At 42.9% G+C, this 13469-nt stretch overlaps 2 protein-coding genes across 6 annotated transcripts; both read right to left on the bottom strand.

Moving 5' to 3' along the window:
• Positions 1–1068: 1068 nt before the first annotated feature.
• On the bottom strand, positions 1069–8739 carry daxx (death-domain associated protein). 5 transcript variants are annotated; one of them, XM_076149945.1, is made up of 11 exons: positions 8426–8739; positions 7322–7591; positions 6651–7103; positions 5962–6093; positions 5737–5853; positions 5315–5546; positions 5074–5228; positions 4811–4979; positions 4203–4740; positions 3933–4068; positions 1069–3275 (listed from the first exon to the last, which is right to left on the bottom strand). In XM_076149945.1, exons 2-11 carry the CDS (start codon positions 7568–7570, stop codon positions 3216–3218), a joined length of 2241 nt encoding a protein of 746 aa, XP_076006060.1. In that variant the 5' UTR covers positions 7571–7591; positions 8426–8739; the 3' UTR covers positions 1069–3215. The 5 variants fall into 5 exon arrangements, with proteins under 5 accessions (XP_076006060.1, XP_076006059.1, XP_076006061.1 ...); XM_076149944.1 differs by having other exon boundaries at positions 7322–7588; XM_076149946.1 differs by having other exon boundaries at positions 1070–3275; positions 4823–4979; positions 7322–7588.
• Positions 8740–8956: 217 nt separating this feature from the next.
• Positions 8957–13171, bottom strand: tapbp.1 (TAP binding protein (tapasin), tandem duplicate 1). The gene is made up of 8 exons (XM_076149975.1): positions 12987–13171; positions 11981–12166; positions 11637–11885; positions 10804–11157; positions 10366–10689; positions 10175–10276; positions 9937–9965; positions 8957–9813 (listed from the first exon to the last, which is right to left on the bottom strand). Exons 1-8 carry the CDS (start codon positions 13048–13050, stop codon positions 9802–9804), a joined length of 1320 nt encoding a protein of 439 aa, XP_076006090.1. The 5' UTR covers positions 13051–13171; the 3' UTR covers positions 8957–9801.
• Between the last annotated feature and the right edge of the window lie 298 nt (positions 13172–13469).

Here is a 13469-nt window from a genome sequence, read left to right as displayed (position 1 = left end):
AAACGCCTCTAATCTCCACCTTTATATGTGACTGAGGGATTAGAAACCATGACATTCCTTCATTAAGAGAAAGGGGAAGATGGAAGAATCCCTTAAGAGAGTTTGAAGTCGCTGCTGAAAGATTTTAAAGTCTTTTTTTATTTTTATAAGTTTCATACAGTCCTTATGTGTCTTCTGACTGACCGGTTGATTGTTGGAAGGTGATAATGACACAGTAACAGCTGTCAATAGAGATTTTAATGTTAATCCTCAGTGGTACTTATAATGTACAGTGCACCATTATTCACCTCTGCCCTGTATGGAAACTATGGATCATTAAATTATTTGGTGCAAACGATGAGATGGTTTCTGTGTTTGTGTCAACAAACTTTAGGGTTTTTGTTGTGTATTCTTTTATTAATGGCTGCTGATGGCTGATTTCATCTCACAAAGAACTGAAGTCTTAGATGATGCAGACTAATGTATACATTTTCTGTATTGTTATTATCATTATCTCAATTTTGGGGGGAAAAAAACTAATAATCGTGTCAATTATGATAAAGCCAAAAAAGAAAAGTCATCACATATGTCCAAGTTTGGTGTAAACTGAAATACTTGGTATTGCAATTAACAAAATGATTCTGGTTTTGAATGTCTGTTTATTGGAAATGATTAGTAACATTATATATGAATATTTGTTGCCTAAACACTAAAATGTTAATCTGATCTCTTCACAGATTTGTTTGCCGCTGGTTGTTGCCAGGACGCTTATGTTCGTCCGCACAGGTTAAGTCTGTGTCCTTCATTCTCTGCTTTGTGTTCATGTAAAGCATCATCATCTTCCTGTATTTCATTTATCATTTATCTTACTGTAAAATTATGCAATTCCAATTTCAAGTATAAGAAGCTATGAGCACGTTATTCAAAATCCAAGCACTTTTCAAACAGAGCCTGGACACTTCTGGATTTGTGAGGTTGATATCTGAATTTGAGTGCAAGGGGATAAAAAAATTAGATGTATTGTTGAATATTAGTGACAAAAATGGTAAATGTAGGTGGGTAAGTTTCAAAGTGTAACCACAAAACAGATACTTATCGTATAACAAAGTTGATCATTTATTTTATCAAAAAAATGTAAAAGTCACAGTGAAAGGTGGACCATGAATCATTCGTATGCCAAAGCGAGTACATTCAAACTTTGTAAAGAGCTTTAACCCCAATATGACATGTCAGCTTATTCTTATGGAGAATTCCACCAATGTCCCACATTAAATAACTAACCAAAGAGTTTAGACGTCACTGAGGCACCAGTGAACACGTGAAAGCAACACTAAAGGCTTTTGTGCATATAAAGTGTGCAAACAACCTTCATGCATGTTTCTGTACCTCGAGCATGGGAGGGACAAAAACAATGCAGAAGCCCCTTATGTGCATAACAGTGTAAGTGATCAGCTTTATTGATCCATGATGTCACTTTCCATACTTTACGCAGTTGCTTTGTCGTGCTTAATAGTGCTCCGTCTGATCGATACACTGAATTTTGATATGTAGAAATGTGTGCTTATCTTCGTCAAGACTTAATTCCATGTTCCACCAATCCAATACAGGGAGCCACATAAATAATAAATACATTCATCAAACCTGTGAGTGCAACGCAAACGCTGCATTTCACGAGAACAAGAGCAGGAAACAAACTTTTGACCAACTAGAGCCCAGATATTCAACAGTATGTCCAATGTTACATATTCTGTTTGTTCAGTTATGTTTGCTGTTGAACTATTTAATTCACAATTGGGATAATTTTTTTATGATTTGTCATCTCTCCAAGCCACATCTTTAAGGATGTATGTATCATGTATGTAAGTTACCCGTATGAAAGTGCTGCAGTAAGTTTTTACAAAGTGTTTATAAACAGGATGAGCTTCTGTTTTGGTTTGGTGATGCTGCTGCGGCACCGTTACGTTTTTGTCCCCGGTTATTATGGAACTGTTGGAAAAAATATCAGTTTCTAAGGCAAAAGCGATTTGTTGAACTGGTAGGCGCTGATCAGGCGAAAATCGTCACCTATAGGCAGAAATGAAGTCGGTAAAAAACTTTATAGGTGGAGAACAGCAGCTTCAGGTTGTTTACATAATGGAATCCACCGGGAGCTTTAATGGTGACCTCTTACATGTACAGATGTTTGCTGCTATGAAACTGGACACTATTGGAATCCACTGAGGCTAAGATTATGGAGAGGAGCAGCTTTGATCTGCCTTAAGAGTCAGATTAGTTATGAAACAACAAAAACAGATCGCTACATTTCTCAACCTGTTCTCTCTCTTTAGAAGCAGCTGGTTTGAATTCAGTCAGTTACAATGAAGTCTTTGAAAACAATCTAACATCCAAAACATGACTTTCAGACACATTTAATACTATTTTGTCTTGTTGAATGCTGTAGTGTACATCATTTGATTTAGTGAAAGGGAGTCACGTCTGGGATCAATTGGAACTGACTGAATACATGCTGAGCAAAGCTGCTGTTCTCCACCAACCAGGCAAATGTTTTAGATTCACCTATCAAGCCAGCAGAGAATGGATCCATGACAGTTATGAAGAAGCTCACAGGCCTGAGTGAGGATGACCATGCTAATATGCAGTCCTTCATTTTTATTTCAAATGTAAAAATAGGCATTTCTGGAGGAGAGACATAATAGAAAATCTAAAAAGTACACTGTATCCCTGCAATGTATTTCTCAAATACAACAGCATGTAAATCACTGCTTTTTACACAGAGACTTTACAATATCCTTAATGTAAAAAATAATCTTGATATAAAACAGTAAAGAAACCGACTTCCCAGCTAAAAGGAAAGCATCTCGCGCTCCTCTGGGTCACAGTTCAATCTTTCCATAGATTTAGTCACTTCCAGGTCCCAAGACAGGAAAGGTCAACCTCAAATGAGTTCAAAGCTTAAAGTAATGTCATCGCTGCTGCATCATGGATGGAAGCCCCAGAAGTCTTGCACTGATGAGACCCACCAAGCTTATCCAGTGACGACGTCGCCCAACAAGGAGACGGGACGAACCACGTTGATGACGGCGGGAAAACATCCAGCGGAGCAGAGGGAGTTTAGTTCTCAGTCAGTCCTGTTTAAAGACGACTGAAAGATCTCTTCTTACAGGCCGCCGGACACGGATGTTCCTGCCACACAGCTGCTGGGGAAATAGTAGTGTCTTACATTCAAAGGTGAAAGGTCACTCTGAGTCTGACAGGACGATGATCTCATCCGGGTCGCACTGAGTGGCCACGTTGACCTGGAAACACAAACGACGACACAAAGTGAGTTTAACATGAACGCCACACTGATTATTTATCTGGATGTCTCAATATTCTAGATTTTCACTTTAAACTCTTAAGCCCCCGTTCACACTCATTTATGCGGTGCTACCTAGTGGGCACTGTTGCATCGCCTTTATCAAAACTGAAACATGATCTTTTCTATTCATTTAAAAGCCATTACAAACATTTAGATCCACATCTGAACACGGTATTTAACCTAATGGAATTATTTGAGGTCAGACCATTTGGTGACAAATTGTATCCATTTGTTTTCAAATGTCAGTAAAAACAAAATCATTTTATGATTGTAGTGTTCATTCGTCATCACATTTATTCACAACTAATTGAAAATGTCGAAACTCTATTTAGTATTGGCGAGGAAATCTTTCCACTTAAAACTTTATCGCTGAACTTCTGACACAGACTGAGGCTCGCTCACGGTTTTGCAGCCCTGAGTCGTGTGGTTTCCTCCCATCAGAATAAATCACATACATTTGTGAGTCACTGTGTTTCAGTCTCACACCTGAAACGAACTGAAATCACAACCTGTGCACCCAAACTGTGTCCCGAGCTCCGTGTTATGCACCTGATGTGACAGCTGAATTCTCACACTGCACCGAATCGTGACTCACCTTGTTTTTCTTGGGCGGGGGCGTCGTCTGTGAGCTGCTGACCAGTTCCTGAACGGGCGTGTCCGGTCGGGTGGACTCGGCCTGCAGAGGGGGACTGCAGCTGATGACGCCCATGTCCAGAGAGATCTCCACCCCACTAGAGGGGAGGAATAAAGAGGAGGTCATCATGCTGGAAAACCATGACAACAGTCATTTAACACATGAAAATGGAGGTGTTTATGTTTGTTACCACCTCATCACCTGTGTAATGACTCGTTGGCCTTGACTAACCTGTCGCAGATGTTGCTCTTGTTTTGGGAAACCTTTGAGGAAATTTCCTCCCTCTTCCTCTTCCTGCTCCTCGTAGCTCTGGGACTCCGTGGCGGCGACCTGCCATTAGTAATCTGCGTGTCACAGGGCTCCTTATTGGCTGGGATCACTGCCGGCGACGGGGGCAACGAGTCCCGATTGGCTGATAGGCCTGCGGGGACTTTAGAGACCAGGGTGGTGCTCACCAGGACCACCGAGGCCTGATTGGAGGAATCAGCAGGTTCTTCTGTTCCTGCAAGGTCACCATTGGGCAACTTGGACTTGTCCTCAGTGAGCGCGGGCTCTGATTGGCTGGGGCTGTCTCTAGGGGAGGAGATGTCAGACACTGGGGAGATCCTGTGTCCACTTTCGTCTGAAAGGGGACTGAGTCCACTTGTGACCGTCCCTTTCTCCTTGCCACCTTCCTCCTCTGCAGTCACACTACCCAACATCTTGCCTCCCTGCTCCTCCTCAGTGCCATCATCGGCTTGCTCCGCTTCATTGTCATCTTCCTCATCATCTAAAGGAAGAGGAGACATTATCTAAACTGTGAGCAACACACACACACACACGCACACGCACACGCACACGCACACACGCACCTGCACCTGCTCCGTTATGCTGAGTGCTGGCTTGGATCTCATCCTCTATGTCTGGGTCGGATGACTCATCGTCTTCGTCGTCATCCTCCTCTTCTTCTTTTTCTTCCCCTTTCACACCATTTACTTTAGGTTCTATTCCCTCTTTTTCTGATTTGCCCTGAGATATAAAAAAATATTCAATCATTGCTGTTAAATGGATCAGAGGTGAAACTGGCCTCCTCCTCTTCCTCCTCCTCCAGATTGTGTCCTACCTCTTTTTCCTTCCGCTTGCTCCTCTCCTGCTCCTCCGTGTCCTCTTGCTTGACGGCATACTTGCTGATGACTTCATCCAGGTGTGACAGCGCCACCTCTCTGTTGGATCGCAGCCTACGAAGCAGCGAGGTGTCCGACAGAGCCGGGTCGATGGCTGAAAGAGAGGGGAGCAATAACATGAGGCTTAACGATGAACTCCATTAAGACCAGAGACTTTGGGAACTTTTCCTGAAGTCTTACCAGGCTTGTAGCTTTCGGTCAGGTGAGAGCCGAAGTTGTACACCAAGTCCAGGTGGCGTCTGTCCTGCATTCGGCTGCCGGTGTCCCTGAAGGCATCCTGCGCCATCTGGTTCATGTGTTTCCTGCTCAGGTCCAAGTTGTAGCGTTGGTTGGTTCGCAGGACCACCTGGAGGATGTCCTGGTAATCTGGAGGATTCCTGTGCGCCTCCTCACTGTTGATGAAACGCTCGATCTGACAGGAAGAGGAGAGGAGATAAATATCCTGAAATACTAGTAACTAAAATTATAAAACAAAGTATACACAAATGATAATGCAGAACTCCAACCACTCCCCTGTACAGCAATTAGATCAAGTAGGAAACCTGCACAGCCTTGCAAACAGATTTTGTCGGAGCTAAAAGTGTTTATCAACATCAGCTCACCTTCTTGTTGACCTCAGGATAGCGCGTGCCACTGAAGGTGATCTTATGCTCTATGACTCGGCCTGTTAGCTTGCTGCAGCCCTTCAGCTCACACAGCTTATAGTAGATCTTCATCATCTAGATGAGCGGAAGAGGACAGACGGACGAGAGAGACACCTGATTGAAAAAGGTTCCATACAGCCTTTGTTCCCCTGGAGCCCCCCGGCCCGGTTAAACCAGTCTGACCTTGCGCTTGAGTTTGTGCTCCTGCAGGTAGCTGGAGTCCTCCGTTCCCATGTCGTCCAGACTCAACTCGGCCTCCTGCAGGCGGCGAATCTCATGGTTGTAAACCCTCAGCAGATTCTCCAGGTACGCTATCTGAGAGAGAGGTGAGGCCGAGACACAGACATTACATTACATTACATTACGATCATTTGGCAGACGCTTTTATCCAAAGCGACTTACATTACATTACCACCCTTCGCAGAGGGGGGAGCAATTGAGGGTTTGGTGCCTTGCTCAGGGGCACCTCGGCAGGGGCTCGAACCGGCGACCCTCCGGTTCCCAAGCGGAAGCCCACTACCCACTGAGCCACTGCCTCCCACGCTCTGTTATATTAGCTTCACGTGTCGCACATAAACAGCATCGTCATTCAGCTGCTGGCATTAATCAGTGACGACATCTACATGATTTTAAGAATGTTTGTACAACAGATAACTCAATTTAGTCAACTGAAACTACCAGATTAGCACTCCAAAGAACTACTTAGGGAAATCAATGTGATCTTATCACGTTGTACTGTATTAGTATCATTTCTAATTCACACCAATGACATCCAATCAATTTGTAACAATCCAGAACAATCCACAAGAAATCCAGACAATGGCTCATTATCTCCCAGTGTCATTACGCAGGCATTTGTTAGGCTTACAGACCTGTCTCCTGGATGCCCTCTGAGCCTTTTTCTCCTCTTGCTGTTGTGCTGCTTTGCTCTCCTCTCTGTCCTCCTGCAGCCCTGATGTGGATGGCTGCTCGTCTTCCGCCACGGTTATCACACCATCCGCTTCCGCCGCAATGTTCGCCGTGTCCTTTTTTAGCGAGCCAGAGGTAGACTGCAGAAACGGGGGCGCTGAGGTAGAAGGCCCGGGCTCCAGCTTGGTGGCGGACAGCCTCTTCTTGATGGTGTGCTGCCTGAGTACGGTGCACAGTTCATTTATGTAGACAAACGTTTTGGAGTGGTTGGACTGAGCTCGAGTCAAACAACGACCCAACGTGTTCCTGAACTCAACAGATGACAGGAAGTCGGGGGAGGCCTTATTGTGCTTGGTTTGGAGGAAGGTCAACACCTCAGGGCAGTCCTGGGTGACAGTTGAGCAATGCTCCACAAACTGGAGGGAGGAAGGAAAGAAGAAACCAAATGTAAGAATCGTTCATCACTGCAGCTACTAGAACTTACAAAGCTCTCACTTCTAGACTCGGTTGGAAACAATGAAACATGTAGTGAAACATGTCTTGTAATATCAGGTCATGCTCACATATAATATAATGAAGTATAATATACTATAATCTATGAAGTTATGCTTTAATTGTTCTTTCCCCGTTATACCTCAGTGAAGAGCCGCTGATTTTCTGCCTGAACAACATGTCTGTCCTTCTTGGCTGAAGCAAAAGGAGACCGGCTGATGTGAGTGGAGGCCGGCTGCTCGGCTCTGAGCGGTGAGACGTTCTTGGCTTGGCGCGAAGCAGAAGAAGAAGAAGAAGAGCTGGCGGTAGAACAAGAGGGTCGGGCGCTCTCTTCTTCCTCATCATCGAGAACAATGATGCTATCGGCCATCGAGGCTGGGGCGACGGCCATGCAAAAGGTCAGCCGATTCTGCTTTGAGACAAAAGAGAGGCGACGTTGTATCAGTCACTAAAATGACGTCATAATCAGCCAATCATAGAGTTGGAGTGTAAACCAGCTATGACAGAACAGATGAGCTGAGCACTGCATGCTCTTGGTACTCCTTTTATGTCTGTACTCCGGTTTAAGTAAGACAAAAAGGCAAGTACGATATATGTATAACAATGGGATGAAAATGATTGACAGTTTTCTGAATGGTTATGACATATTGCAAAGTTGGAGTATGAGGAAAGTCGGTCTGTGTCACGCCTCAGAGCTCATGACGCCAGGCAGAGAAAACGCGGATGTTCCCGAGATAACAACAGAAGTATCTGGACTTAACACTTCCGGGTTTTTTGGTACAAATGACTCCCATTATCTCCGCAAAAAAAACAGTTCATGTAAATAACACTGCACGTACTCTTTGGAAAATGGAGACCAAGAGGGAGAAAACAATGAATTAAAACTCGACCCCAGAAATAATGCGATAGTATACGAACACCATGAAACACAACCGTCATGCTGCGGGAGTTTGTAACAAAAAGTACTTTGTTTACACGTTAAATTAGATGTAAAGCACATAGTAAACCGCTCGCTTGATGGCCGAGCTACACCCGTGTTTTGTCTGCCTGTATTTACAAGATGTGACACATATTCCAACTATAATCAGACGAGCGGGAGACAATCGCGCCTGTCTCTGCAACAACACAAACTCAAAGTAACAGGTAGCTACGCGTCGTTGGGAACAGGATGGTGGATACGGGTTGGAACTGTGATCGCATGAGACTTACATGAGCAGGTACACCCACGACACACTCACACACTGACCTGTGGTTTATGAGCTGCAGTCAAAAAGAGGAAAATGTTCCGCCGCGGCGAGTTATTGACGTTAAGATTCAGTGTTAGCTACCGTTAGCATCCGCTGTCAGCTAGTTAGCAGCGCGACTGTGTTCATGAAGAAATGTGTCGACGAAGAAACGAAACCGAAAATAAACTGACGCTCCGCTGCGTTACATTGTTAACTTTAGCCAGAACGCGCTACTGTCTCTTAAGTCCAATTATTTATCAGAATCTAAGACTGTCTGCTCACCACAACAATACTACACAACTTGCCTCGACACCGAAATTCACCCGCTCCAGACTCAGCAGGATCAAAGCTTTTGATTGGCTGACAGAAAACCCCCCAGTCAGCAACGTTCATTCCTATTTGTCTATGTTTGCCAGTTGGGTGCCTTTGTGCATTTCTATTCGTAATTATTCATATTTACATTACAACTTTCCGATATTGTACGGAGGATAAAATAATTGTGGGAGATTGTATTATTAAATTATTTGTCATTATATTCACAATATTCACAATTTCGAGCTTTCCAGAATTTCTTTATTTTTTTTTTAAAGAAATATTCCAACAGATTTCAGCTATTGATTTAACATTGATGAGAAGCATTTCTGAACAGAAAAGTTGAAACAATACATCTTTAAGGAAAATAAAATGTACACATGGTGTTGTAATTCCAGACAGTAATGTCTATTTGCATCATTTCCTCTTCCATTTCCTCTAGCTCACATAGAATGACACCAATATTCCTACCATCGTCTGTGTAACACACAAATAAAATAAAGCAACTACCACATTGAAAGCCCATGCATACAAATACATGTCTAGAATGTAATTAAAACAGTTTGGAGACTTTGCTCAACAAATATGAAATATGAAACAAATAATTTTACTGTCCAGGATCAGTCAAATACGTTTTCTTTTTAATGTACATGTCAAGTCTGGACTGCTAAATAAAGACATAATAAAAGAAAAAAGAAACAATCCTGATACAAAAGCTATTTAACCTTATCGCACAAGATTCTTTCTCCCTACAACACACAAATATCACAGCAGGTGTTTATGGACTGAACAGCCATTTTCAGACCAGTACTAGAAGAAAACTCTTTTGTATCCTTGCAGAAGATCACTTCAATAGTTACGTCAGCAGGTTGGCTATTATTTATTTATTTTTGAACAGGACAGCACAAAAAAAAAGTCAAATGAGTAGCGGATTAAACAACAACAACAACAACCTGTGTACAGATACAGATTTAGTGCAATAGTTGTAGCAAAGAGAGAAGAAATCACCGCCTACTTGCACTCGATCTCACCCCAGACATCAATCAGAAAGCTCTGTTGGTTTCAGGGTTATCTTCTTTTACTTTCACTTCTCTTTCTGCAAATACAAAAATGAGGAGGCTTCTATTAGAAAGATAGTTTGAAAATTGACTGTGACAAAAGAGGAGAAATTGAAATATTAAGTGTTATAAACAGTTTACGTGTCTATAAATAACAGTACCTTATCTTGTTTGTCAGCTCCATCTGAGCCTAAATACAAAGAAAAAATGACAATAAGTTCCATGGAACTATGCAGTTAAGGATCTTGCATGCAGGCTTACTTTAATCCTTTATCATTGTTCTTATTTCAATGTGAAACATGGTCGATCCATCATGTAGCCCAGAAATAAATAAGTGAATGATTCTAACAGTTCTTGTAAAAGCCAGTATTCTAGTTTGATTTTGTAATATTTTGGTACCTGAGCTGGTGAACGTCCAAGAAACAAATTTGATGAAACCGTAGAGCATGAGCGCCACGCCGACCATCGCCATCGAGTCCTCAATGGTGGGAGTGCTGAACCCTAAAAATACCAGGTAGATGCTGAGTCATCAACTTCTATCTGATGAGTAAATGTGACTATAAACCCATAACATCATGCTGCCACATTACCGATGACATTGAGGTTCACGCTGGCCTGTCGGGTGCCTCCGGGGTGGACAGCCACACAGGTGACCTCGCCTCCTCTGCCCAGGTTCATCGTGGTCGGGTCCAGCTCCAGCCGGCTGGACTGGCTGTAGGTGCCGTCCCAGGCCTGCCTGTGGCCAGTCATGCTCCCTGATCCCAGGGACCTGGTCTGCCCATCAGCTCCTTTAAACTCCCAGGTCAGTTCCAGGGAGAGGGGGGCAAAGCCAGACGCCTCACACTGGACGGTCACTACCTGACCAGGAATGATCAGTGGCAGCGTGGAGGGGTGGATGGAGAGAGATGGAGGTTCTGGAAAGAGGTGGAGGAGGAGAGAAAAGAAAGGGATTTGTTGATTGCAATTGCAGGTTGTAGTTATCATGATTTGTCTTTATTCACAGATGACTAACGCATATTTTCCCTTACCTACGATCTCAAGTTCCATGGCTACCTGAGCCAGGATGTATGGTAGATACACCGTACAGATGTACGTCCCTGAGTGACGCACTTTAGCTTCCTGCAGGATCAGGGATGCGTTTCCTTTCTCTTGCAATCCCTGGAAGTCCAGCATGGCGCCCTCCGTCTCCGTCAAGCGATCTGTCTTGCCATCATAAGACAGAACTAATCGGCCGTCCCCTCTAAACTGGTAGCGCCACTCGACAGCAAAACCCAACCCGGAGAGAGGTGAGGAGGGGTTGACCCAGAAACCACAGTCCATAAGAACTGGCTCCCCAAGGCGGGACTTCACTGTGACGGTCTTACTGAAGACACTGAGGATAACTGTGGAGATGGAGAGAGCCCAGACAGTCAAAATACAACTCTGAATTTACTTTCACAAACTGAAAGAACTACTAAAGGAATTTCTCCAAATATTTACTTCTTATCATACATGTACAACCAACAAAAACCTCTAAACAAGGCTGTCATCAAGGTGGATAGGTTGCAACCTTAATGATTTATGAAAATTATTACAATTGTGTATCAGATTCTTAATCTATATGAAAATCCATGTAATTGTGCAGTTCATGGGTTAAAACGCCCTAACTTGCAATATTAACAGAGCCGTTAAACTCCTAAATCTGTAGTACAGACAACAAACTTGTTCCTTGGCTCATGGATTCCATCTTATTTAGACAAATCCTGCTAAATTACACTAAACAATAAAAACAACCAAGTAAAGGTAATAAACAGCTGATAATGTTCAATTGTTCTCTCAGAAAGCATTTAAATGAGGCTTGCTCAGTAACTAAATTAGTTACCATTGTGCTCCTTGGTTTCCGAGGGAGCACGGGTGACAATGGAAGTGCCCAGCTCTCCGTTGAGCCCCTGAACAGAGGCTGAGAACCAATCAGCTTGCAGGTATATGGGGCTGATGCCGGAATCTGTTAGCGCAGCTGCCCACTGGATGGTGGCAGGCTGTGGTGGGAAGGGGTTGATCTCACACTGAGGCTTCTTCACGGCGCCGCTACGAGCGTTCAGGGAGCGATGACACAGAGTGGCAGATGGATCTGTGGGGATAGGAGTCAGACAGGTCATTTGTGTCATAAGGCTCAACAGACACACTCTCATGCACAGCTACAGATTGTTTCTAATCTCTAGTTACCAGTAACATAAAACACGTGGTCGGGGTTGATGTCAGAGGACTCCTGCTGCTGAGACTCTGTTCTGGGACTTTCTCCCTCTGTCCTGATGTGAAACAAGGATTTCTCCTGAATCACAGCTCGGCCTCCTCCTCGTGCCTTCTCCTGGACAAGCCAGCACTCCAACACTGGACACTTACAGCTGCATACTGTAGACAAGGGGAAAGGCAAAGAAAGCAGGGATCAGAGAATACCAGCCAAATGAAATTTTGAGGTTAATAGTTTGGATTAGGATTACGTGCAAATGTAATACATTCATAAAATACAGGTACTACAACAATTATACACTCATGCAGATTATTTTTATCTATTTAAAATAATAGATTTTCTTCTTGTGCATACTGTAGTATTTATGAGCATTAAACCACAATGTATGTGGGCATTTTGTCCTTCATAAGGGATGTTGTAATTAAAACAAATGATTCAACTATATTATTGTTTACAAATTTACAAATGAAATGAACAATGACATGATGACATACCCTAAATATAATATATAGGTGATATACAGTGCTTTATTTCCTCAGTATATTGACTATTGGTCAGGCCGGAAGACATGAAGCATTGTTGACTGTAACAATGCTTTTGTCCACAAGAGGTCAGCAGGCTCCACAAAACAGAACGCGTGTCAAACTATACTTTTTAAAAAAGCGATTTAAATTCATCCTTCTCACATATCAAATCACAGGAAGTACATGATGAACCTCAAACGGTTGTTTTGCTCAATTCGGCTTATGAACAATACTTAAAAAGGTTAAACTTTATTCCCATAACCTAAAATGTACATTTAGTTGCACATAATAGAGTCCAAAACACGTACATTGACGACTGTTCTCCTGTACCGTTTTGTCGATAGGTCGGTTAACAATATGCACACAGCTTTTGTTACTTTGTTAGATTACTCGATAATATATTTGATACAAATTAGTTTTGCTACATTCGGTCAGAGTATTAAAACACATATCTTACTTTGGAAGAAGCAGCAGATGAAGGCAACCAGGGACAGTTTGTAAATCGTAGAGATGTTCGTCATGGTGCCGTCGGTTTACCGTTTCTACTGCTTCGGTGAAAAGTTGTCTTTTACTTGGTGGATTTCCCCTGCAATACCCAAAGCTCATTTCACTTTCACTTTCAAATTCGTTGTAAATTTGTCAAGTTTGCCATTAAAAGCAGCACTTCCGGCAACTTCGACTATTTCTTTCTTTCTTACTTTAATGCGTCAAATTGGTCTATTCACAAAACCAGTCCAAGTGTTATAGGAAAATGAAACTATAAAGCGAGGTAAAAGAAATTCACGAATAATAATTCGTGAAAAACGATCCACCGTTTCCGTTTACAATTTCAAAATAAAGCGTTTTGGACTAGCGCGTTGACCCCGTAAAACTGTAAAAATGGGAGGATGTCTGCTCGCTTGCATGAATTTGAACGACACATTGACGTCTTCCCCATTTT

Source organism: Genypterus blacodes, unplaced genomic scaffold (assembly GCF_046128005.1).
Source record: "Genypterus blacodes isolate CSIRO-AG114 ecotype Tasmania unplaced genomic scaffold, CSIRO-AGI_Gbla_v1 ptg000048l_1, whole genome shotgun sequence".
NCBI classification, from domain to species: Eukaryota; Metazoa; Chordata; class Actinopteri; order Ophidiiformes; family Ophidiidae; genus Genypterus; species Genypterus blacodes.
The sequence above is the reverse complement of the archived record's forward strand: the minus strand, read 5'-3'. Positions and strand labels throughout refer to the sequence as shown.